We start from the raw sequence: 26,838 nt of genomic DNA on the forward strand, positions 1-26,838 counted from the left end.
TTTCCGAGATGTATCGTCAACTGTAATGACAAGTGATGAGTTTCTGTAACTTATTAAAGGAATAGTCAATTTTCTTAAAAGAAAAATCCAGATAATTTACTCACCACCATGTCATCCAAAATGTTGATGTCTTTCTTTGTTCAGTCGAGAAGAAATTATGTTTTTTGAGGAAAACATTGCAGGATTTTTCTCATTTTAATGGACTTTAATGGACACCAACACTTAACACTTAACTCAACACATAACAGTTTTTTTTCAACGGAGTTTCAAAGGACTATAAACGATCCCAAACGAGGCATAAGGGTCTTATCTAGTGAAACGATTTTCATTTTTGACAAGAAAAATAACAAATATACACTTTTAAACCACAATTTTTTCGTCTAGATCAGGTCCAGCACGACCTAACGTAAACGTAGTGACGTAGGGAGGTCACGTGTTACATATATAAAACGCACATTTGCGGACCATTGTAAACAATAAACTGACACAAAGACATTAATTAGTATCATTCCACATACAACAACGTCGGAACGGTCCTCTTTCTCCACACTTGTAAAAACTGGGGCGGAGTTTCGCGTTCGTCCTCTGTGACCTCTTGATGTCATGACGTATTGTGTGAGGTCACGCTGACGCTTTCAGGACTGGATCTAGACGAGAAATTGTGGTTTAAAAGTGTATATTTGTTATTTTTCTTGTCAAAACTGACAATCGTTTTTCGCTAGATAAGACCCTTATGCCTCGTTTGGGATCGTTTAGAGTGCTTTGAAACTCCGTTGAAAAAAAACTGTTACGTGTTGATTTAAGTGTTAAGTGTTGGTGTCCATTAAAGTCCATTAAAATGAGAAAAATCCTGCAATGTTTTCCTCAAAAAACATAATTTCTTCTCGACTGAACAAAGAAAGACATCAACATTTTGGATGACATGGTGGTGAGTAAATTATCTGGATTTTTCTTTTAAGAAAATGGACTATTCCTTTAAGAACAGAGTCGACCAAGCGTTTTAAGTGGCAGCTCATAATTTATGGAACATATTATGGAACTTATTCCTATAAGAACACACGCATGCACGCACGCACGCACACACACAGACACACACACTATTAGCACTGGTTATTTTGTACAGGCAGTGACTGAGGCAGTCCTGGAGATGCTGAGGACTCGGCTGCACTCAGGTGGCTGAGATGCAGAACTAACCAATATGGCTGCCATCACTCTATACTCAGAATGTCAAAGACATCACAGAGAGGCAAAGAATGACATGAACCACAATCATTTATTAATCTCTTATCTGTCTACATTTTTCTTCCATTTCTCTTTCATCTCTTTCCCTGAAACAAGGATAGGGTTGTGATTGGTTGACACAAAGGTTTTTCTCATTTATAAATATATGGTCCCAAAACATGTGACACCAAAAATGAACAAATATATATTTATGTATGTATTTTTTTAAACAATAGAATAAGCCCAGAGTTTAATATTTGTTATGTATGTATCAACCTCTCTCTCTTTCTCCATCTTGAGTGGGTCAGCTGTGAACATAATGGGATTGGAGTAGTAGTGGTACCCTCCCTCACACTGCACCGTTTATGTGTGTGTGTGTGATATCACACATGCATGAGCTAATGTGTGCATCACCCCTCCCCTAAAACCAGCATACAGATTATGGTGCTGGTGGGGGGGTTACACATATGCGCATATATTCGCACTCGCACACATCAATGCTTGTCATTGCGGCGATAAACTCACAGTTCAGGTAGGACCGTTTGGGGATGGCTAAGGAGAGAATGTGGTTTCCGTAGTAACCACCCCAGCTCCTCTCCTCCCTCCCTTTCTCTCTCTCTCTCTCTCTCTCTCTCCCAACCTTCTTTCTTTCTCTGTATCTTCTCTTCGGATATGGTTCCTTGATCAGCCAATGACAAAGGCTGCAAGAAAGAAACAGGACTAGTCCAGGATTTTTTTCCTTTTTTTAAACGGAATCCTTCTCTCCCATTCATTTTGGAGGGTTCATTGTTGGGAGTTTTTGGGAATTCTTCTCCTCACTGGACATTTATCCCAGTTTCTTTTAGAAGGAGCGTGTGTCCATGTGTGTATGAGAGAGTGTGTGTGTGTGAGTGAGTGAGTGTGTATGGTTGCTGTGGGGACGTGGCTGATGCTTGATAATGGCTCATGCGGCGTCTCAGATTAAGAAGAATAAAGATGTGGATGTTAACGCACTGGAAGATGAAAAGGAAAGAAAGAGGAAGAGCAGGAAACACTCACGGGAACCAAAAAAGAAGGTACACGGAAACACATGCACGCACATACGTGGTATTAGAAGGAGAGTGATCAGGTTTATGGGACAGCCTGTTAATGCCTATGAGTTTTGTGTGTGTGTGTGTAAGAAGGCAGCATTATGTATGTTAAATCTGTGCTGCAGTGCCAAGGTTACTCTTTACACTGAGCGCCCTGCATCCTTATACACATATGTCACTATATGTGTGTGTGTGTGTCTATGTAAAAAAGACAGATATAGGAAAAAAATGCCTTCTGCGTTTAGATTAAAAATGAGACCATCACACTGCAGCATGAGGTTTGACTGTCCTCTGAAACGTGACTCTCGTGTTTTATAAATCACATACTGATTTATTGATGTTTTTTCAGTACGGAGTGATGGAATGAGGTATGCGGATATGTTAGCCATGCGTTCTTGTCTGTTTTCTTTTATCATTTACACAAAACACATACACAGTCTATATCCACCACACCCAGACAGATCAACACTCATTTTCACCAATGACTGAAACAAACATCAGGTTATCTCCTTTTTCCTGTGATTATTTTGTTGCTGTGATGTTTTAAACATGTGATGAAATGGTACTTGTGGCCTCCTGCCACACGTAACATGTCTTACCTGTGATCAGCACGTACTGTAGTAGAGCTATGATCACATCTCTTGACATTTGTGACCCTGGACCACAAAACCACGGGTATTTGTAGCAAAATCAAAAAATCATTATATGGGTCAAAATTGTCAATATCGATTCTTTTATGCAAAAAAAAAAAAAGGAATATGTGACGATTATATTTCATGACATTTTTTCTACATTTCCTACACTAAATATATTAAAACTTTTATTTTTGTGAGTGAATGCAGTTGCTAAGGACTTTATTTGGACAACTTTAAAGTTGATTTTCTCAATATTTTGATAATTGTGCCCCCGATTCCAGATTTTCAAATAATTGTATCACTGCCAAATATTGTCCAATCCAAACCATACATCAATGGAAAACATATCTATTCCACTTTCAGATGATGTATAAATCTCAATATAAAACAAAAATTAACACAATATCACTGGTTTTGTAGTCCAGGTTCACACTTGTGCATGTGTACATGTGTGTAAGAGAGAGTTAGATACAGTCTTGAGCTCTAATATTGAGGCAATGCAAATAATTTAACATGCCAAAAAAAAACTTTCAAAACAATTTAAAAACTGAAAGTGTCTCAGGAGAAAAAACGCACACAGAGAGAATTGATATTAATGCATCAATATTGATGAATGTATATTTTTATTTTATAAGTGTCTATTTTTATTACTGCCACCTGTACATGTATTTATTTTTTGCCAGGATTGTATGCAACACAAACATATAAGTGAAGTACTTGAAACTGAAAAGGTACTAATATAATAACATAAATAAAATATGGAAATTTATTTATAAGAGTAGAACTTTCTTTATACCTAAGACTGACAAACATAGAGAGATAAAGATGAAGGTTAATGCGTGCTGCTCCCTTGTATAGAGGAAGTAATTTCATTGGCGTTGTGAGACACACACACACACACACACACACACACATACACACAGACATACACACCAGTAATGTATATGAATCTAAGAGGAAAGCAATTAGGAAGATGTATTTTCCACATAGAGAAATGTATTTGAAGTGTTACTTCCTGTCTCTGAATTGGTACACCGGCTATCCCAAATCTTAGCCTTCAGTTAACCTGATACCGTATCCCTAAACAAAAATACCAAATGCACTATGTTTTTTTCTGGAGTAGTATATAAATATGTGAATACTGTATGCTTATTGTTCAATACTGTCATACTGATAATATGCATCTTATGTGATTTTTTTATATGGCTCCTCAATATTTCCTCAGATTATCTTATGATGCAGAGCTTAGCCCAAACATAGATTTCTGCTTCTAAATTTTTGTTGAGGGTTGCCGTGGGAACAATGAACCATCTGTTGTGTTTGGGAGTCTGAGTGACACTGTCCCGATCTCAGATCAGTCCCTGGGGTGTTGTTGTGATTTAATGAAAGGCTTCATTACTCAAGGGCCAAAGTAGGTGTCCATATCATACTGAGCTGTAACAAATTGTATGGAGTGACTGTACGTGTGTGTACACCGGTATGTCAGGTGTGTGTTTGGCTATAATGTAAAAATTATATTGACACTTAAGAGGTAAACAACAAGACTGGGATGTGATGTTTCCATATAAATACGGATTTCCGTATTTTCTGACCTCGGTGGGAAAGTTTTCTTTTTGTGAGGGTGGGGTATGTGTGTGTTGTCTGTTTGTAGAGGCGTGCTTCACCGTCATCCAACATAGAGGTTTGTTAGATCGTAGAGGTTTGACAGGCAGGTGACATACTGTATTCACGATTTTACATTTCCTTTGGTGTGTAGGTGTGTATTAGTACATGTTAACAATATGCAAAACGTACAAACCCCAAGGTAAACGATGACACACATTATCATTTCCAACGTAAATCTCTTTTCTTGGACTACAACAAAACACAAATTGTATGCAACAGTTTACTTTACGCCTTTTCTGCTCTCTTCGTCAACTGTAATGACAAGTGATGAGTTGCTGTAACTTATTAAAACATTAAAATTAAAACTTTAATTTGCCTTATTTTTTCTACTTTATTTTAGATGTTTCAGCAACTTATTACTAGTCAGTACAGTTTACATTAAACTTAAAAATGTAAGTGCAAAAAAATTTTTTCAGTGTTTACATGAAGCAGAGTAAGGCTTCAGTCACACCAAAAGCGCTTTAAACGCTTGCAAACGCAAGGCGCGACGCACTGCCTTTTTAAAAAAAAGAGCAGTGCGACGCGGCTTTTCATATTGCTAAGCAACCACCGAGTCAGCTGTCTTGTCAATCAAATATTGAAGCTTGAGCGCTCTTTTGCTGTTAACTGTCATATCAGCAGAAACTTTAAAAAGAGGACGCTTGCTCTGACCTTGTTTGAGGGTGAGAGGTGCACAAACACACAGGAGAGAGTGAGCGAGTGGTGTCCGGTTCTTCAAAGCAACTGTAAACTTCCCTCACCACAACGTAAGGCCCGCCTCTCCCCTCATTCGATTGGACAATGGAAAGACACGAATGACGTCGGGCGCTTCTCCGCTCTCAGCGCTCCTTCAAAAACGCGTGCGCGGCAGGCGGCAAAAAAAACGCAAGGCGCTCGGCGCGCATAAACAGCGCGCAAACGCGCCCTGCCCATAGAATATCATTCAAAAAAGGCGCCTGCAACTGCCATAAACGCTATTGGTGTGACTGGCCCCTAAGAGAATAGATGAAGAAGAGAAAGAGTAAGGTAGATGGAGACCAGCTGATTGCCACTGGCAGAGGTCACGTGAAGGTTGGATGGTTTGCTTGTCTGCCTCAGGACAGAGTCTTCAGAAACAAATCTGGAACAAGTGAATCCTTGAGGACAATGAAATGATATTTGAGCTCAACTCAGTGAAACCGTTTAAAATTCACATTCTGTCTTTAAGCAGATGAATGTTAAGAAAATCATGCATTCTGTTAAGATCATGCATGTAAAATGTTAGGGATATAAAACGAATAATGTGCAGGTGTAGCAGATCTGTTCATGCTTGCAGATGTGAGGTGTTCTCACTTCTTTCAACGACTTTCTGTTACATAAAATGTAGGGCTGGGTATTGTTAGGAATTTCACAATTCGATTCGATTCCGATTCTTGAGGCTTCGATTCAATTCGATTCGATTCAATTCGATATTGCTTTGTTTGCTTCAATATCGATTCAATAATAAGTAGATACACAAGTAATTAAGTACCTGAGTAGCCTATATTTTAATTTTAGCTTTTGGTGCAGGCTTGAACGGAGTGCAGCTGCTGTTTGCCATCTTGCTGTTTTGGTAAAGCGTGTTTTGGTAAAGCGTGTCTTGTACAACGCTGAACGCTCTCACTAGAGCAGGCTATTCAGTTAGTTTGTCATGGGGCCAGTTCATGAAAAGCATCTCAAATAAGGGGCTGAAGATATATCAGTGATTATGACTACACTTTCCTATATTTAAACTGCATAACAACAAAATCAGTGCATTGTACAATAGGCTTTTTCTACAAACATGTATTTTCAAACTGCATACAACAAAATTAGTGCATTGTAAGATGTCCAAGTAGGCTTTTTCTAAAACTGCATAACAACATAAGTGCACTGTAAGATGCTTTAATTTACATTTTAAAGGGGTGAACAAGAGCCATATCACACTCATTGAGAATTTAACTTATTTACTCACTTTAGTACACATAACAAAAAAGTTTACAATATGTAACATAACATTGTTTTATGCTGTTTTTGTCAAAGCTAATTATTTCACTACCCCTATTTAAACTACAACAGCCATCTTAATAACTGGCAAACATTAGTCTAGCTTCTAATAAGAGAAATTATACTTTTAGATTTCGCTAGAGCAGTAAAATCAGGTGTATGTTTGTCAGTAGATACACGTTCAGTGGTGCAGGTGTTGGGCGCGATAGGTGATTAACTGTTACTAATCGTTTCAATGCGTTTCCTTTATTAAGACATCTAATGTCATTGTGGATAAGCAAGTCATCATTGAGCCGACATATCAACAACTGTCGGAAAAGGCGGTTTTGTAAGATGGAAATACAAGAAGTTAAAACAGCCATAGAGTCCGTGGTCTCACCACTGTCAGTCATCGCGTCTTGATATGCGGGCGCCTCGCGTTGGACCAAAGCGCGAATATAAACACGTGACACAGCTGCTCGCGCCAGTCACGTGACTCGCGCTCTGCATCTCATGCTGTAACAGATGCACGCTCATCAACTCATAACTGTAGGGCCCGTTGTCGAACTACATTTATTTTAATTCTAAATTTATTTATTCTAGAGATGTCTTTTCACAGACTACATAAAGGGCCGGATCAAATTACCTCGGGGAGCGGGCGCTACAGTGTTGCTCACCCACAGCGCCGCCACTGGCCGGTAGGCTGAATCGATTCACAGGATTTGATGAATCGATATTGAATTGAGGAACAAATAATTGCAATGCATTGATGAATCGATATTTTTACCCAGCCCTAATAAAATGACATCCTAACCCAAACCCAACACTAACCCTAACATCAGGCGACAATTGTTTAAAAATCCTGAAAAAATAGTATAAACCAATAGTTTACTAAGTGACATCTTAACCCAAACCCCAAATCTTACCCAAACCCATTTGACAATGGTTTAAAAATATTAAAAACAATTGAGTAACCAATATGTGAAACTGACACGGAAAAGAAAGTCTGTGGTACGAACACTGAAAAATATCCGTGACAATGACACGGATAAATTAGCAAAATATTTCTTGACTATACCACGGAACTTTGTCAGATCATGCTGCGAGCACCTAGTACATTGCTAAAAATAAAGCAGAACCCGAACCCCATCAAAAAGACCAGTATTCGGCCGAATCCGAATCCTGGATTCGGTGCATCCCTAATAATTGGTGCTCTTTAAATGTACACATTTGCACCATATTAGTACCTCAAAGGTACATATGGGCCAAATGTATACATATCTGTTTCTATGGTGCATATTAGGACCTTTTTAAAAGTGTTCTGCCCCAGTTACAGCCTATGACCATTTTCTGACCATGGTATTCTGGGTTGTTTCCGCATATCCTTGGGTAAAATATGGATATTTTTTAGGTTAATTTAACCCAGTTGTGTTTGTTCAGATTTTTCACAACTGTGGGTTTGAAACACTGCAGCATTTCCAGAATGTGAATAGGCAGGCATTTCATGTTGTATATTAGCTGTTATCATATAGTTTCCATTATTTATTCATTGTTTGCATGTTAGCATAACTAGAACGCTGTGTTGACCAATCAGCATCCAGGGCCTAAACAATTATTTTTAAAATTGTGAGGCATGCTGAATGAAATCTGTTTTATCAGTATCAATGCCTTTGGGCAGCGAGAGGTCAGCAGGGTTAAATGTTTTTTGGGAATGTTGCATACTCATACACTATGGAGTCCCTACAGGAAGAATTCATAGCAAACACACACACATGCTTACATGCACACCCACACATGTGGCAGGACAATGTGATGAATGAGCTTCGCTCCACACCATTAATGAGAGAAGCCATGTAATAGTGTCTCTCTCTCTTTCTCTCTCTGTAGTGTGGGGGAAGGGGCGATTAAGAGAGAATGAGAGAGAGAGAGACACACATAGATGGAGGGAAAGATGAAGAGAGTGATTTTGTTGGCGAGGTGCAGAGGGTCCATTATCCATCCATCTAGCTTCTTTGCTGCATATGTATTTGTCTGTCTGCGTTTGATCAAACCATCATCAATTATGTGATAGATTTCCGGATCACTCTCACTTTCTGTCTCTCTCCGTTTTTTCTTTCTTTGCTTTGTTATTACATTCGCTGCAAAAGCAAAGCCTTTTTTGAGCTATTAATTTTTTTTTTGGGGGGGGGGTTGCACTCATTCAAATAGCTCATGCTTATTTCAAAGTTCTGCATCCTCTCATATTTACAAGCTCTTGTTTCATTTATTCATGCAGATGTACATCATCAAATAACTGCATGTGTGATTGATATTAAAGGCCGGGTGCAGGATTTTTAATAAACACTTTGGAAAAGGGAGTCGGGCCGAGTACCAAAACACACTTGTAGCCAATCAACAGTAAGGGGCGTGTCTACTAACCGACATCTTTGTCTGGGTTGCATATGTGTGGGGCGGGTCTATCAAAAGAAGGTCCAGATTTTTTGGGATAGGGGTGTGTTTGTTTAGGTGATTTCAAATGTCAACATTGGCTTACAGAGATCATGTAGGGCCCTATAATTTCCGCGATCATGGAATCGCGGATGGAATCGCTGAATTGGCAAATTAACACAGAATCTAGTATAAACGTGGAATTTCACGGAATTTTACATATTTTGAATAAAATTATGTTTTTGTGTGGGAGACGAACGTATGTCTGGGGGAAATGCAGACCGAGGGAAGTAAATCTGGGCGACACACCCCCTTTCGTCGTTTCAGACCCCCTCCAAAACACTGAAACCATAGCGAAGCGGCTCTATACGACTCTGCTTTCGTCAGCGAAAAAATTAAGAAATTCGACGCTAAGCACTTAGTTCTGAGCAGTTCTCACATGACTTTTATGTGACTGGAGAACTGTTATTTTGTAAGTTTTGTCAACATTCTGTTCACGGTGAGCGCAAAGATACATGCACTCTCTCATCCACGTCTGTCTCACTGCACTTCTCTCACGTGCACACGCTCTCGCATCTGTCCGAAGTCCGAACACATATCCTCATGTATTTGTTTAGTTTTATGCATTTCAAGCGAGCTGAGGCAAACTATCCCTCGCATAAAAATATAATCATCTGCATCATGGCGCCGCTCTCTTTCTCTCGCACGTGCAAAGAGCTGCGTGCTCATGCTGTCCTAAGTCAGATCACTATCCTGTGTATGTTTGTAAAGTTATATGCATTTCAAGCGATCGTGTATAAAGGCACTTCTGAAGGCACCACTGCTTTGAAACATTGTTGTAGCCTTCTGCAACAACACTAAACAATGCATTGAATTGAATTGAGTCGTGTGTGTGTGTGCAGGCGCGCGCGTGTGTGCTTGTGTATGTGCGTGTGTGTGTAAATGCATGTTTTACAGTCATTAAGTAATCTTGTTATCCAGTTTTTCCCCAAATCATTTACATTTTAATCATTAACATTAAAGCCACACTCTTTGTATGACTAAAATAACAGTAAAGGGTAAAAAAATTGCCAAAAATTAAAACGGAATTTGCCAAATTAAAACGGAGAAAACGGAATTTGGGAAAAAATAAAACGGAATTTGGGAAAAAATAAAACAGATTTTATAGGGCCCTAATCATGCACCCCGCCTTCAAGTAACATCTGATGTTAGGTCTGTTATTCTGTGATACAAATGTAAGAGATGTTAAAGACGTCTAGAGGAAGAGAGGACAGGTGTAAATAAGGTTATGGTAATACTTTTGTTCTGCATTAAACCATTTCAAATTTCCGTAATGCAAAATGTTATTTAAACATGAAGGGCTCTATTTTAACGATCTGAAACGCAAGTGCGAAGCGCAACGCGCAAGTGAGTTTGTGGGCGGATCTTGGGCGCTGTTGCTATTTTCCCGGCGTGAGAAATAACTCTTGCGCCGGGCGCAAATCAATAAGGGGTTGGTCTGAAGTAGGTTCATTATTCATAGGTGTGGTTTGGGCGTAACGTCAAATAAACCAATCAGAACGCTAGCCAACATTCCCTTTAAACGCAAGGGCGCAAGTTCCATGGCGGGTTGCTATTATTATGACGGATTTACCAGGCGCACGCCAGGAGCGGTTCACAGCCGAGGAGACCGACGTCCTTGTACGGGGGAATCCCACGCTTGCCAGCATAAATCGGGCACGCCGTGTAACGGGAGGTGGATCTGCCTCAGGACTTGACGCCAGCAGAGGACATCGCTGCGTCCACCCTCACCGCTGAAAGGGTTTGGGGGCTTTGAAATCGGACCCAAGAAACGCAAGCAAGGTCCAACCCCAAAGTACTCTTACAAATCAAATTCATATACATTAAGGTTTCTTATGAAAACATTTTAACTATTATTTACATAAAATAAACGTAATACAGCCACACAACAAAGTTATGAAAATATTTTAATCGTTATTTGCATGAGAATAAATAAAAACTATTACCACAATGCTCACCACTATGATTCCCCTTATCTCGTGTATTAATATTTTTAAGTGTAACAATTTATGATTTGCAAAAATAACTGTTGCATCTGTGTGGATTAGATAAGCAAAGTGTATGCGCGTTGTGCACGCTATACATTATGGTCAAGCATGCGCCCTTAAAATAGCATAATGAACCACGCGCAACGCGCCACTGACTTTAGACTAGTTTTTTTTGGTTAGTAGCGCAATTGTTTTTTGAAACTGCAAAATAGCATAAGAGATGGTTTGCGCCGCAACACGCCTCCTTTTTGCGCTGAACCGCCCAGGGAGCGCAAGTTCATTCCCTAGTTTGCTGACGTGCATCTGTGGAGGGAAAAACCCCGCTGTGCGCCGGCGCAAAATACGAATGATACATGCGTCACTGACAAAGTCAATTGCGCTGGGTGCAAGATAGGGCCCATTGTGTTCCTGTCTACTTTGCAGTGTGATATAAAAGTAAGCTTTCTGGGAAATTTCTGCCTAAAACAGTGTTTTTAAATCATTGTCCTGTTTGCTTGAGAGGACGGGACTAACTGAATGGCTTGGGAAAGTAATTCATTATTGTTGCAATTCAGTTTTCTGTCATTAAAGAAATAGTTCTTCCAAATATGAAAAATCTCTTGATGTTATTGACGTGCCACCATAATTGAACTTTACCCACTGATCTATTATTATGTTGCCATGAATATGTAATGTATTGATTGTTATACAAGCTAAAAATATGAATTGTTTTCTCTCACAAACACATCAGCTTACTCTAAGTCTGCTTGACTAGCAGCATGCAACTGGAATCGTCAGTAAACAGTGCAGGGGTAAAAGCATCATCTGTATCAACGTTATGATTGGCCCAAAGCTGTCGGCATGTTGTGACATTGTCCGTTTTATTGGCGGTAATCCGTTTATGCATAGTGCTTACCAGTATATTACTGGTAATTTTACAACCTCTCTTACTGGTAAATTGCCGGCACTGATTTACCAGAAAATTCCGGTTCACACATGATCTGTTAACTGCAATTTACCAGTACAGGCTGTATGTGTGAAAGGGACTATTGGCTCATTTCAGATCAAATATATTAACCCACTGGAGTCATTTGGAATACTTTAGTAATGGATGTATTTGCTTTTTTGGAGCTTCTTTCTAAAATTTGCGTTCAGCTCAAGGGATAGAAAGGGAGTCATGTACACGTGGAATGACAAGATGACTTGAAATTACTTTAAAAAGTGCATAAATTACACTTTTAAAGGGATAATTCACCAAAAAATTAATATTTCATGTCATTATTTATTCACCCTCATGTTGTTCTAAACCTGTATGAGTTTTTTACTCTGTTGAATATATACAAAGATATTTTGTAAAATGATGGTAACCTCAGAGGGGCTGTTTACACTTGGTATTAAGATGTGTTTTCATCTATCGGATCACAAGTGGACGAGAGAGACACATTATGTTTACACGTGGTGTTTAAATTCGTCTCTTTTGTCCACTTTCGACCGCTTCTGTCCTGAATACTGTGAGGGGGTGGTCTGTGAGACGGTGGGCGAGTCTCTCTGCTGTCATTCAAATGCGAGCGGGAGTAATTATGAGTTTATATGGACGCGAACAAATATTATGTCGGAGTCCGCTGCTTGTTTATCAAGTCAACCCATTCTCACAAGATGCGTACAAATGACACGCAGTGTGATTATCGTGCAATAGATACTCCAAATTCTGCTTTTGCGTGCATATGATACGCCAGTCCTTCCCATTCACTTATATGGCGAATCGTTTCGTGTCGTTTTATTTATTGGTTTGTCATATGTTTTCTGTTTTTTAAACCATTTTCGCTTGGACTGGTGTATCATATGCACGCAAAAGCGGAATTTGGCATATCTATTGCACGATAACCACACTGCGTGTCATTTGTGCGCTTTTTGTTTAGAATAACATGCTGCACAGTGTTTTTTACCTGTATATGTTAGAGCTTTCTCTGAATTTTTAGCGCAATTGATGAAATAGGATCGCGCAACTTTCACAAGCTTGCAAAATGAAACTACGGATATCAGCCGCTTTAGATTTATCAATGAAAGGCTAAAAATAGCCCGGTTCACGGTGTGTTCACGGCAGAAGTCAGAAAAGACGTAAAACTTGTGTTTAATACCTCAGATTAGATAAATGGGCGGAGAGAAGGTGGTCGCGTGTGGCTGTTCGAACACATTCAACCACATGTGCGTTTACACAAGCAAAAGCAATCCGATCAAAAGTGGTTTCAACTACCTCTTAATGTGGTTAAAAGTGGTCGAAAGTGGACGAGCTCAAAATGTTTTGAACACCGTTTACACCTGGCATTAACGTCGTCCACTTGTGATTCGATCGATGAAAACGCATGTTAATGCAAAGTGTAAACAGCCTCAGAGTTTACAGTATCCATTGACTTCAACTGTAGGATGAAGTAAATGATGAGACTTTTCATTTTTGGGTGAACTATCCCTTTAAGTGTCTGACATATAAACAGTAGCAGAACATAGGATAAATAATGATCCACAACTGTATGGGTGCTGCACAAAAACATCTTGGTGAATAAAGCTATTGACCAATCAGCATCAAGAATCAGAACTAGCTATTTTTTGTCTTCTCAAATTTGTAGCACAACAATACCAGTGTTTTTTTTGTTAAGGTTAATATATGCTTTAGGCTTCATTTGATTTTTTTCCATATAGAGCTTCAGTTCTCCTTTTGCATCCAAGGGCAGATCACACAGCCATATTCCTCACCATAAATACACAATATCCACAAAAGTAACAATGAAGTAGGGCTTCACAAAGTTTGGGAATTTGCAATAATAGAAATTTATTAAGGCAACTCTTTTGTATTCAACATAGAAATTGTATTAAAGGGCACATATTTTCCAATTCACAATTTTTCATTTCCTTTTATTGTGTAATAGTTTTATGTGTATTAGTTCATGTTAACAATATGCAAAAGGAACATAACCCCAAACTAAACTTTCAAACATAGTAAGGAGCGTCACATTTCCGGCTGATGTCAGAGGTATTCAGGCCAATCACAACATACTGTACAGTTTAGCTGGCCAATCAGGGACACAGAGCTTTTCAAATCCGTGCGTTTCAGGAAGAGAGTGAAATCTGAAGCTACAAAAATGTACGGTATGTGGAAAATTATGTTTTTTAACCATAAACCACACAAACACATTGTATTATACCAAATACACAAAATAACATTGTTTTTAGCAATGAAATAGGTGCTCTTTAATATTCCTGCTTTTTACCATTTCGAAATACGAAGAGATTGTGTGCATATGACAGACTCATGTGATTAGAAATGAAGTCACTCACCTCATAGTATATTATTGTGTGAGCGTGAAGGTCTGCCTGAACCTGTGTGTGTGTGTGCGTACAGTATATATGTGTACCATTTCTCAGAATGTGCGCACACTGTTGGTACACAGCTGTTGCATCTTCAGCTTACTAAGCATTTCTCTGTGTTTACTGTATGTGTGATTGTGTCCTGGCCATAGAAACAATATACACAGTTTTTTTATGTTTTTATATACAGTTTTATAATTAACATTTTTTATTTTTATAGTTATTCTTATATGACAACATTGGTATAAGCAGGACCGAGGACTTAATATATATTACATATAATATAAATATATAATAGATAAATAATACAGTAGATCTATAGATCCTATGTGTCTTGCTTTCTCTTTCTGTCCATCTTGTTGTGTTTCTTCTTTCTGCACTGTTCTTTTCTTTACATGATATTTGCTTCCGTACTGTAAATGTCCTACTCTGTCTGATAATGGTCTATTACCCTAACGCTCTCTATTGATCTTGCTCTTGGGTACATACTCTAGGGTAGCAGCCAGACTGTCCGCCCTTAAAAAATTCCTTTACTGTAAACCGAGATGTGCGAATTGTGTATGGCTGTCTTACATTGCACTCTTTTTAAGTTTAACGTTGAGTTGGCAAGTTTTCATAGCTTGTGGGTCGTCTGATGTGACTTTGGAATGATATGACAATAAACTATGGTTAGGTTTGAACATTGGTGCTGATCATACATAAATATTTTTAGAAATATATCGATGAGGTCTATTTAAAGGGATGTTCTAGGTTCAAAAACAGTGCAACTCGATTATTATAGAAAATAATGTTGGACTGTCCTTCAGGTACAAGCAAAGGTGTGTCCAGGCACACTGCATAGATGGTTTTGGTTTATAATTGAAAGAAAATTAACTTAGTAGCATTATTTTTCCTTGTATTTAAAGGAACACGCCGACTTTTTGGGACTTTAGCTTATTCACCGTATCCCCCCCAGAGTAAGATAAGTCCATACTGTACCGACCTTTTTTTATCTCCGTTTGTGCCGTAACTCTGTCTGACGCACCCACTGCTAGCCTAGCTTAGCACAAAGACTGGAAGTAAATGGCTCCAGCTAGCATACTGCTCCCAATAAGTGACAAAATAATGCCAACATTTTCTATTTATATGTTGTGATTTGTGTAGTCACAGCATGTAACAAGGTAATATGAGACACATCCATCTTACTGGGAACTATATTCTCGCAGGTGTATATGCTCGCAACACCTGACAAGTGGTGAGGAGCAGAAAGTTTGTGCAAGTGTTACGCTAATCACTCCGCCCAAGTAGGAATGCTTTGCCTTCCGAAAATATAGTTCCCAGTATGTATGGTTAAAAGATGGCTGTGTCTCATATGACCTTGTTATTTGTACACACTGTGACTATACAAATGTTATTTTGTCACTAATTGGGAGCAGTATGCTAGCTGGAGCCATTTACTTCCAGTCTTTGTGCTAAGCTAGGCTAGCGGTGGGTGCGTCAGACAGAGTTACGGGATGCACGGTGATGAAAAGGGTATGTATGGTCTTATCTTATTCTGGGGGATATGGTGAATAAGCTAAAGTCCCAAAAAGTCGGCATGTTCCTTTATGCTCTTAAGGGCTTTTGATTACCTTAAAAGGTAATTCATATTCCACTGTCAAAAAAAAACAATAAAAACTGTTCCTTTCTGTTGCTGGGGTGATACCCTAAGGTTCCGTTTGTACCTTTACAGGTATATTAAACATAATGCAACACTGTACTGTTTTGTGTACATTACTGTACTTTAACGATCTATTTAAAGGTACAGTTAATGCTTTTGTTCCCCTAAAATTTTCTAACAGTGCATTGGTGTAAAAGAAAAAAAGTGCATCTATAAAGGTGGGTTGCAAGGGTCATACGTTTGTCTCGCAGAGCACATACAGTACAGATTGAAAACAATTTATCACTGAAATCACTTAGCAAAATGCATCTGCCAAGGTGGAAGGACTGAATTATTGTTTGCTCTGCTTTCAATGCAAAAGCAAATGAGTATTAAGTGCATCGATTGTAGTCTGTTTCGATTTTAAGGACCATGTTGTGGGATTCTCCGGAACATTGAGGTCCTAGATGACTCCCTCTATCACAGGACAGGACGGCCTTGAGAATAAGTGCACTGCATCTCGCAGAATTATTGTGTTAAATGACCCGTTATGATTCACAATTATGCAGTGTTAGTATTCTAAAAGTAGAATAGTAAATACATTATATCATCATATTTGTGGTGTTAGAATCCTAAATTATGGATAAAGTTTTTAACATTGCTTTTGACTTTGGTAAAATGACAGGAAATTAACCATTCACTGCTATAGATTAATTTAAAGAATTATAGATATAGATTATACTGTAAAGAGTATTGTTCAATTACATTTTTACAAATCAGTTTTGAGGATGCAAGAAAGAGACTGACGCAATCTAACCGTATGGTCCACAACAGCATGTGTGTATATTTCGAGGTGTGTATTGTTTGTGGGTGTGTGTTTGGGGGCACAGGGGGAGTAATACAGGCAGATGGCCTTGCTCTCTCCTCTCATCTGCTATACAGTCAACGTGCCAGATATCACACGCACACACTTAAATGGATGAATGTGTGACAGTCATTCATCGAGCATGTGCACAGATTTGATCTGCATTAGGTCAGAACATGTGTTATTTCTCTTCAAACGTCTAATTTTAAAGTGCAGAAAAATTAGAGTACAAGATGTAATATGGGACTTTGTGTCATACTGTAGTTTGTGGCAAACATATATACCTGTACTCTGCCAGACTTACAACATTTCATTTCTTGCAACAAATACCTGTGGTGGGTAATCGAGAACGATTATTAGCCATGGATAAAGAATATTTTGGATTATTATTATTCAGAAACATCTTCGTTTGTTATCAACCCAAATCCAATTTCTTTATTTTCATTTAATGCTTCATTTATACCCAAAACAGCAATGTCCTGCATGGTATGTCATCATGCAATATGCATTTAAACCATTATTATTGAATGTTTTATACTGACACTTATATATAGCCGACCACTATTACATATGCTTCTGATACATACACAAGTAAAAAAATCCTCTAGAAATACCACACGCGTCTCTCTACCCCCAATTCTCTCTCTCTTGCTGATTCTCACCTACGTCCTTCATCTCTCCTTGTCACACTAATTTCCAAACGATTAAACACCCACATTACATCAGAGTTATAGTCTTTTCCTCATTTACTTCCTTTATTGCCTTCCTTTAATCAGATTTACAGTTTTTTACAGTGTGAAAATGTTTTAGGAAGCTATTTTACCTTCATTGTTAGATTTTTCTTTCTTTGTTCTGTTCACTTAGTTGGATTACCACTGGCATAATAATGGATGATGTGATTATTTTTTCTTGCCCGAATTTCCAGTAAGACTGTAATCCAGAAATCTAATCTAAATCTCACTCACTCTATTGCAGAGATTGTGTTTAAAATTGCACGCTGCATTATTAGGCCAACCAAATATCAGATGCAATTTAGTTTAGTAGGTTTAATTAGGTGACAATAATAGCATGGCATAATTTTGCTTGGTCTGTGCCAAACAATTTTACAAAGCAACAGACTGGTGGTATAAATTATGTAGCGTAAATTAAGGTTTGGGCTCAGATGTTCATATCCAGATATGTTCCTCATTATGCTGATCTCATTTTTCAGGCATGGTTTTGGTCACATTTATCTTATGTGCTCCAAAAATATTAATTAATAAAACAAAGGTTTAGATATATGAGGCTTTTGGGAGTTCAGCAAATTTAAACATTGTATTATATTTTATAATAAATTCTATAATAAATCTACATTTTGATTAATATTTTGCTTTGGGGGAATAGTTATGGGAAACTATACAATATCCATCTTTTTTTTTACATAAATGTGGACGCCACCATCTTTGAGCTCTTTTGTGTAAAGCCCGATTTATAATCGTGCATAGCCTCTGCCTAGCTCTGCGTAGCCTGACGCGCACCTCGCAAAATTGTTAACAGCGCGTCAGTTCTACGCGGACCGCAAGCGCTGTGATTTGTCCACCAGAACCCCTCCCGTCAGGTAAAAAAACTGTGTCATAGGTATTTCCGTTTGCGACGGTGAAAACAAAGAATGGCCAAGTTGAGAAGTGTTTTTACTTAAATCGCAACAAAAGTCACTGTTTAATTACTTTCATCATTGCTGGTCTTCTCAAATCATTGACAACAAGTTGCTGTTTCTTCTTTGTTTGTGGGTAAACTTGCCAAGCTTCTTCTTCTTTGACGGTCGCGCTGCTACTGTGATTACACGCGTGGCCAACTTGAATTGCTACGTGTTTCCATGACACGGCTTTCCTTCCGATGTCTCTGTAGGAGTATAAACTTGTATTATAAAGCTCCGGGATTTCCGAGTATAAGCTTTTCGTCCATTTTGCTTGTTTGGATGTCCCGTTTCTATTGGCTGCGCAGGTAATCGTCACAGAGCGCAACGCAAAAGTTAAACTATTTTGAACTTTGACCGCTGCGCTCGCGCTTTGCTCGACGCAACAAAAAACCGCCCTCGTGCGGCGCAAGCCATTGAAATGAATGGGTTTCATAGCGCAGCGCACACCACGTCCTATGTGAAAGCCGCATTAATGCATCACTCCTTTGTATCGCGTTAATGATCGCAAGATAGTCAAAAGATTAATGGATACCTGTATTGTTATCTCATTAGCTGGGTATCTTAATTAATTTAAAAGCTTGTCATTTTATTCTTAAGACACAAATTTAAGATATTCTTAAGAAAATTTTTTTGAACTTCTTAACAAATGTTTGAGAATTGCACTTAGGAACATTCTTACGCACTTCTTATAATTTATCTTAAGAACTTTCTTATTTTTTTGTCTTAAGAATGTTTTCGTGAATCCGGCCCCTGCTTATTAGTATATGTTTATATTAGTGCTTACTGTGTTACTGTGTGCGCGTACTTTTGTTATGTTTTAAATCAAAATGTGAATAATTTCCTAAGTTCATGTCTCCCTCTAGTGCGTAAGAAGCAATGTTATAATACTTTTCATAAAACGAAAAAAAAAAAAAAACGGAATAAATTGAATTGTTGATATGTCTATTATGGCTTGTTCAAATAACGTAATGTGTTAAATGATAAAGATACTGCTGCTGAATGTTGGACTGCGTGATAAGCTTGATGTGTCACCATAGAAAACTCAAACAAGTTAATAAAAAATTGCAGTTAAAAAAAACTCACACAAGAGGGACAGTTGTGAAATTTTAAACATACACATAAAAAGGTTAAAAAGATGAATTCTTGGTCATTTTCATGTACAAACATTCGACTGACTTTCCTACTGTACAAATCTGATTTGATTAATTTATTTATCCTCAAGAGGAAATTTGTACTGGTATACCTCTGTGCTCTTAAAGTTGCAAATGATTGAATATATATTCTGTTTTCTACCGGCCATCTATTGAAACGTGAGTCTCACACAAAAAAGGAAATACATCACATTATTTACTTCCGCATTTGAAAATAAGGTGAATAGTAAAGTGTATATTTTGGGAACACTGTACCAAAGATATTGGATATAACAAATTTACTATTACGGGACAATGCAATGCTAAATTGCTGAATGTAGCCGCTCTGGCGATGTAAGTGCCGCCTTCCAGTTAAAGGAACAATCATCAATCGATAAAGAATAACTCACATTCTCTGGGGGCGGGGCAATGTACAGATTCTTGTGAGGCACCTGCCAACCTGTGCACATGCTCAGTAGCTAAAACCACCTAAAAAAAAAAAAAATCTCAGCACAATTTGAGCTTAAAGCGTCATGAAACCCCGCTGTTTCAGCTCCAATCTACCTCACTATCATTTTGAAAAATGCAACTTAAATGGGCGTGGACGCTGTGAGAAGAACGGCGAGGAGCGGGGGGAACTGATATAAGCTAGTGTAACAAATATTAAGATTTACTAAGAATAGCAGTTACAGAAATAATTAAACTGAATATAATATTTAATTTAAACAAAGGTCAAGTAAAACTGTTATAGTTGAAATAATAGTGTGTTTGAAGATAATGAAAAGTCCTCAGCACATGGTACCTTAAGACAGATCAAAGTCCACCTGCCTCACATAGCTTTCCTGAGCAAATTCAATGATGGTGAGTCTCGTCCTGACAGCAACGCAGGGAAAATCATCCAACGTATTTACAGAGTGTGCGTAATGGCACACTCACATTTACTTTACTATACAGAACCGTATCCATGTGCGATTATCGTGAGTCCCTGATACCCCTACCCTGGCTGACCTTGCCGCACGGAGCACATGCACGCGCGCACACACACAAAAGCGAAACGTCTTCGCATTGGATAAGAACACGCTAACTCATTGAGACCCCGACGGTCAAAATCTACTACAGTGCTTTGCCACGTTACAACCTGTGACGTTTACACGATAAGGAGTTTAAACCCAGAAGCCAAAAATATGACCAAAAAGCTAAAAATTAACTAGTTTTCTCCTAATGTTTAAATTATATACTAACATTGTCTTCTAAGATGTGCAACACAATTAACTCTGTTAACATCTAAAAAAAAGTTAGTGTTTCATGACGCTTTAAGAAACAAATGTTTTGGTACAGTTGATGTCAGGTTTAATTGTTGTTCAGAAATATGTTATATATTAATTATATATATGTTATAATATAATTGTGAGCTTAGCACATGGTTTTAGAGATATTGGTCTTTCCCCATTCAGTTAGATAGCTGGACTTTAGTCTTGCATGGCTAAAATAATTGCCCAGTGGCCCGAATTCCCTAAAGGGACTTTGATTATGTAAAAAATAAAAAAAAATTACTATAAAAATATAAACATTTTATTGTAAAATAATTTTTTCTGTTAGGATTAGAGTTTGGGTTAGGTTATAGTATTCATAAGTAGTGCTCTATAAAAACAACAGAAGTCTGGAATGTCCTCATTTAGATAGATTAGTAAACATGTGCGTGGGCATGTGTGTGTGTGTGTGTGTGTGTGTGTGTGTGTGTGTCACATCTGGAGACTGCCTGCACCTGGATGCTAACACCACACACATATTTCAGTCAATGTGTTTGTCTCATTTTATTTTTTATTGACGTGTTTGTCTCGAATATGGTTTTCTAGAGTATAGTTAGTGACTAAAATGATTTTTAGTCATACAGTGCTGTTCAGCCTCCTCCTGAGACACAGAACAATCGCTTACAAGTTTGTGCATGCCGGCAGCCTGGCACACATTAAATGCTGCCCATCAGAGAGATCATGAGACAATTTAAAACAACTCTAGCTTCCCAAACTCAGATTCGTCTCATGATTTATTATGGAATTATGCATTCACTTTTTTAAAGACCATCACTTGCATCATCACATTGACTAACTTATACTGTGCATACTGTATTCATGTGAAAAGAAAAGAGTCTGTGTTTGTTGTGGAGTTTTTAGTGATTATACAGAGTTTGTGCCAATGGTCAGCATTTTGTCCTTTGATTTGGCTTTTAAATGTAACAATAAGTAGAGTTTAGATATGTGTATATGTGTTGTTTGGAGAAAGTATCTCACCCATTGGGTTCAGTGTGATTCTTAACTCTTCCCCCGCCATTGACGAGATATCTCGCCAATTAAGAGAAAACGCTTCCCCGCCAATGACGAGATTTTCTGTCTTTCCGCAATAACGCTATTATCCACCAGGTGGCGCCCTTCCGCAACTTTTTAAAACCGGAAGTATTGCCCTATGGCAAGCTGCTGCATGTCCGTGTCTGTTTTAAAGATCGCTCTGAATGTGATCTCTATGAAAAGTCCGTCATAAAAATGGAATTATCTCTCCTTTTTGCTCAAAATATGGTGTTTTTGCAGAAACCTACCCATATTCAAAAGCTGATTGCAAAAGAACCACTAAAGGTAGGATGAAACGTTTTTTTTTGTTTGAAAGCAGAGGGTCTGTTCTTTCATTTGGTATATTGTATGTTTATATATTTAAAGAAGAACATTTTCTGGAAGGCATTAAACTTTGGTGAAAATCATGAAAAACGCTGGCGCTGGCTGGCAACTTTTTTTTAAAACGCTGGCGGTGAAAGAGTTAAAGGAAAACACCACCGTTTTTCAATGTTTTACTATGTTCTTACATCAACTTAGACAAATTAATCCATACCTATCTTTTTTCAATGCGTACACTTAATCTTTGTAGAGCGCGTCATGAATGTGTTAGCATTTAGCCTAGCCCCATTCATTTCTTAGGATCCAAACAGGGATGAATTTAGAAGCCACCAAACACTTCCATGTTTTCCCTATTTAAAGACTGTTACATGTGTAGTTAAACACGCCGTCCGAATGACTTAATTTTCGTCATGAGTAGTTACACGCGCCGTCCACATGACGTCATTTTCGTCATCAGAAGGGTCTGCGGTGCACATGCTCATGAAAATATTGAGACAGGACACTCCACTACAAACAATTACACAAAGGCAATAGACAGCATTTGCACACACACTATCATTTTTTCTCCTTTTATTTTCACTTCTTTTCAAGAACAGAAAGCTGTAGAGCATTTTTGTTACCATAATGTTTGATTCATGTTCTTTGTTTTCTTGTTGTTTGTTCTAAACTTTGTTTGCATTGGTGGATTGGCTACTTTTATTTACCTACCTATTTTTTTAATGTACTGTAAATGTCGCAAATCAGTGCTGCCCTGATGGCCTGGTATAGTAATAATTTAAATAAGAAAGTATTCGGTGAGTATACTTTGAAAGCTCAGGAAAAAAGGCACAGTAATATTGACGGAAGTTTAAGCGAGAGGGGTCAGGAGTGAGTTACTGCGTGCCGAGGTAGAAGTGCTGCAAACTAAGTGCTTTTACAATATAGTTCTTATTTTTGATCCGCTTAAAAAAAAAAATCGCCATATTTTATTTTGTGCCACCATTCTTAATCATGTAACTACTCATGTAACAATCTTTAAAAAGGGAAAACATGGAAGTGTTTGGTGGCTTCTAAATTCATCCTTGTTTGGATCCCAAGGAATGAATGGGGCTAGGCTAAATGCTAACACATTCACGACGCGCTGTACAAAAATTAAAAGTGCACGCATTGAAAAAAGATAGGTATGTATTAATTCATCTAAGTTAAAGTAAGAACATAGTAAAATATTAAAAAAGGTGGTGTTTTCCTTTAATTTCAGGCACATTCTAATATAATTATTTTTGGTGTGTTAGTACGACTTAATTTACTGGGTGTCTATCACAGACCTTTTTGTGATATAAATACACATACAGTACATACACACTGTCTGAAACCTAACACATCTCTTTAGTGTATATACTCTAGGCTAATAAAAAAACAGTAATTTGCAAAATCCTGATCCTATGCAAACTCTTCCTGTGGCCTGATTTTGAATTCAGAGTTACTGTACCTAGAGACAAGGCTAATGTGAATGTGCTGGTATTTTGCCACGTACAGTACAAGCGAAGCCCATTTATCATCTTGAAATTCTGCCCTACTTCTGAAAGTCCGGAAATCCTTCAATGCTCATGGGTTTAAAGCAGGTGTAGCCCTATAGTGAACACGTCTGTGTGTGCTAAAAAGTGTGTGATGATTGCTATATGGTCCCTGTGATGATAGTAGAGGTCATTGAGGGAAACCATCACTATGGATAACAAACATCTTGAACTCCTTCAGATCTTATACTCTCTCCCCTCCTCCTCTGTTACCATAGCAACGCCATCATCCCAGAACGAGAGGGCCTGCCTTGCACCCCCAAAGCATCATGGGATAACTCTGCATAATCAAAATGAGTGAATGTATGTATGGTTGCATGAAAGTGTGTGTCTGTATACGTGTATGTATGTTTACTTGTATGATTCAGAAAGATTTAGTTTTTGAACAGCAACTTTACATTTATGCAGTTGGCAGATGCTTTTATCCATTTAAACAATATTTTTTGGCGTCTGTGTTGTGAATGCAGTGCTATATGCATTGAGCTAATGCGACAGAAACATGCCCAAGGTATCAAAATACAATAAAAGCTTATGGCAACATGCCAATTGTTGTATTTAGTTATGCAACAGTATGATAATAATACACAATTGGGAATACAAAGAGAATAATCTTTAAGAATGTCCCCTTTTGCATTCAATTGTTTATTTGTAAGCAATACAAATGCATTTCCCTAATATATTTAATTAAAATGTTATTTCGATTAGTTCTCCAGATGTACACACAGTGTGACTGTCTGACACGCAGCTCCAAGCCACTCCCCCTTTCCATAAACACATGCCGACGATAGTGATAATACACAATGGAAAATAATACAACAGTACATTCAACAGAGCAGTTTATTCAAACAGACATAATGCTATGTGTACACACAAAGATATAGCACCACCAACAAACCCAGGATTGAACCACCAGTATTTTATGTGCTTTCATGTTTCACTGTACATGCTTTGTCCCTTTGTTGGTGGTACTACAGGGGGGTCGGGTGTGTGTTTTTGTGTGATGAGCTCTGGCCCTAATCCTAGAGGGAAATGTACCCTAATCCTTTTTTAAGCTTCACCATGAACCCTGCATTCACATCCAAAGCTGACCCCCCCACCACTCCAAACGTGCAAACCCACACAAACACGCACGCTCTCTTTTTGTCCAAAAGCAGTGCAGAGAAGCACTCACACAATACAAACCACGCGCACAAGGGGGATTCAGGGAGGGGGACTACAGAACCATAGTCCTATTAGCAAAAGCATTGGAATCAGCTGCTATATTTGGATCCCCCAACACCTCATATCACTGTTCCAGAGAACCCCCACCTTTTTGTCCCATGTGTGTGCACAGAGAGAGAGATACAGACACACAGAATAGGAGTGGTTGGGAGTGCATTAAAATATTACAGCAATGTTAATGAATCTCATTGTGTCCATGTAAAGGAAGAGTAGACAGATTTCCCAATGGGTAAATAAAAAAGAGAGAGAGAAAGAACTGCTGCATAAAAGAGATAGCACTTTAGATTACTACAGTAGATTGGAAAAGCAACTGCGGATGAAGAAAGAAAAGTGGAAAGGTAGATTTGTTTGACACAGAGGGCGAATTCAAGTAAAAAAAGGATGGATGGTGAAAAGCATGGACAAATAATGAAGGTTGGATTCGAAGTGACTTTGTTTTTACAGGAGTGAGAACTCTATCTTTTCCATACTCGCACACATCAGGTGGAAGTTTGTCTTTGAGCATCCTGCTGTCTGGGCATTTTGCACAAGTCACATGACTGAATGGCACCTTGCTGGTCGCAGAGCTAGAGAAGTAAGTGATCAGGTTTCTGTGGGACTGCAGGAGAAATGGCGGTGGAAGAGGCTGGCGAATATTTTTCCCCCGTAAGTAATCTAGGAATGGTTGGGAAATGCGTATTGTTTTCAAATAGGAGTGTTGGGAATGATTGGGAATTGTGTGGTTTAAGGAAATGTTATTGGTTGAGGATGGTTAGGTCATTGTGCATCAAACCCTGGAATGTTCATGCTGTTTACCTAAATTCTACAGAATTTTTTATTTGTATTTGCCTTTTGTGTTTATAATAATATAATAATTTACTATCAAATTATCATGATATCCTACACAGCGTCAATTTGTCATTGTTTGCAATGCTCAGAATTTTAACCTCTCTTATAGCTCTGGGGACTTCCTCTGTACTCTAAATGGCACAAAGTCATATTGGTTGGTATTGTTGGGCTCAGATGTCTCGATTTTGTTTGCAGATTTTGTTCGCAGAATCCCGCTTAACATTCATATTAATATCAGGGAATGATTTACTGTTTGCTTGCATGGAAGATCTGTTATAAAGGATGTGTATACAACAGTGCAATATCAGATACTGTACAAATATATTTGTGTTATTAGTAGCAAATATACAGTAAATGTATATGGCTCAGGGACTTAAATTTGACCTTTGTTCTAGTGCGTTTCTATTGACCTTGGTGTGTGTAATATAAGTGGCCATTTGACTGGAACGTGTGTGTGCATGTTAACACTGAGTGTCCTGGTAGTCCAGGCTTTTTGCCATATTCAAAGCTAGACTGCTTGATAGTGCTTTGCATACAAAAGCAAACAACCTACTGTATAGCTCTATTGTAAACTGCATTATTTTTTGATAATGATTCTTCATCTATACAAGTTGTAACTGTGCTGGAATTGGATAGACATTGCATTAGACAATGTTTTAGTATATGATATAAAGTCATAAGAGTATGTATGTGCGAAGGAATGGAGTGTGTGTTTGCTAACCATGGGTACAAAAATGTGTCCGGTTTTGTTTGTATCCCCACAAGGTAAATTCATTTTAACATTTTTCCTATATTTATATTATCGTTTAAAGTATATTCAAGGTTTTTACCATTCTGATTACCTAATAATGAAAAATATGTAAATGGGAAGTCCCATATACCAAATTATACCCTTTAACTCTTTCCCCGCCA

The 26,838-nt window shown here is 38.1% G+C and overlaps 1 protein-coding gene across 16 annotated transcripts in view; it reads left to right on the plus strand.

The window, feature by feature from the left end:
- Positions 1–1,821: 1,821 nt before the first annotated feature.
- ank3a (ankyrin 3a) overlaps positions 1,822–26,838 on the plus strand; it is a 109,540-nt gene continuing 84,523 nt past the window's right edge. For 4 of the 16 annotated variants that reach the window (XM_073812267.1, XM_073812261.1, XM_073812263.1 and 1 more), the window contains exon 1: positions 1,825–2,276. In XM_073812267.1, coding sequence (XP_073668368.1) covers positions 2,160–2,276 — 117 coding nt within the window. In that variant the 5' untranslated portion in view covers positions 1,825–2,159. Of the gene's footprint in view, positions 2,277–25,430; positions 25,744–26,838 lie in introns of those variants that run through there. The other 12 variants (XM_073812259.1, XM_073812262.1, XM_073812273.1 and 9 more) reach the window with 7 other exon arrangements.

This window comes from Paramisgurnus dabryanus, chromosome 17 (genome assembly GCF_030506205.2).
Source record: "Paramisgurnus dabryanus chromosome 17, PD_genome_1.1, whole genome shotgun sequence".
Taxonomy (NCBI): Eukaryota; Metazoa; Chordata; class Actinopteri; order Cypriniformes; family Cobitidae; genus Paramisgurnus; species Paramisgurnus dabryanus.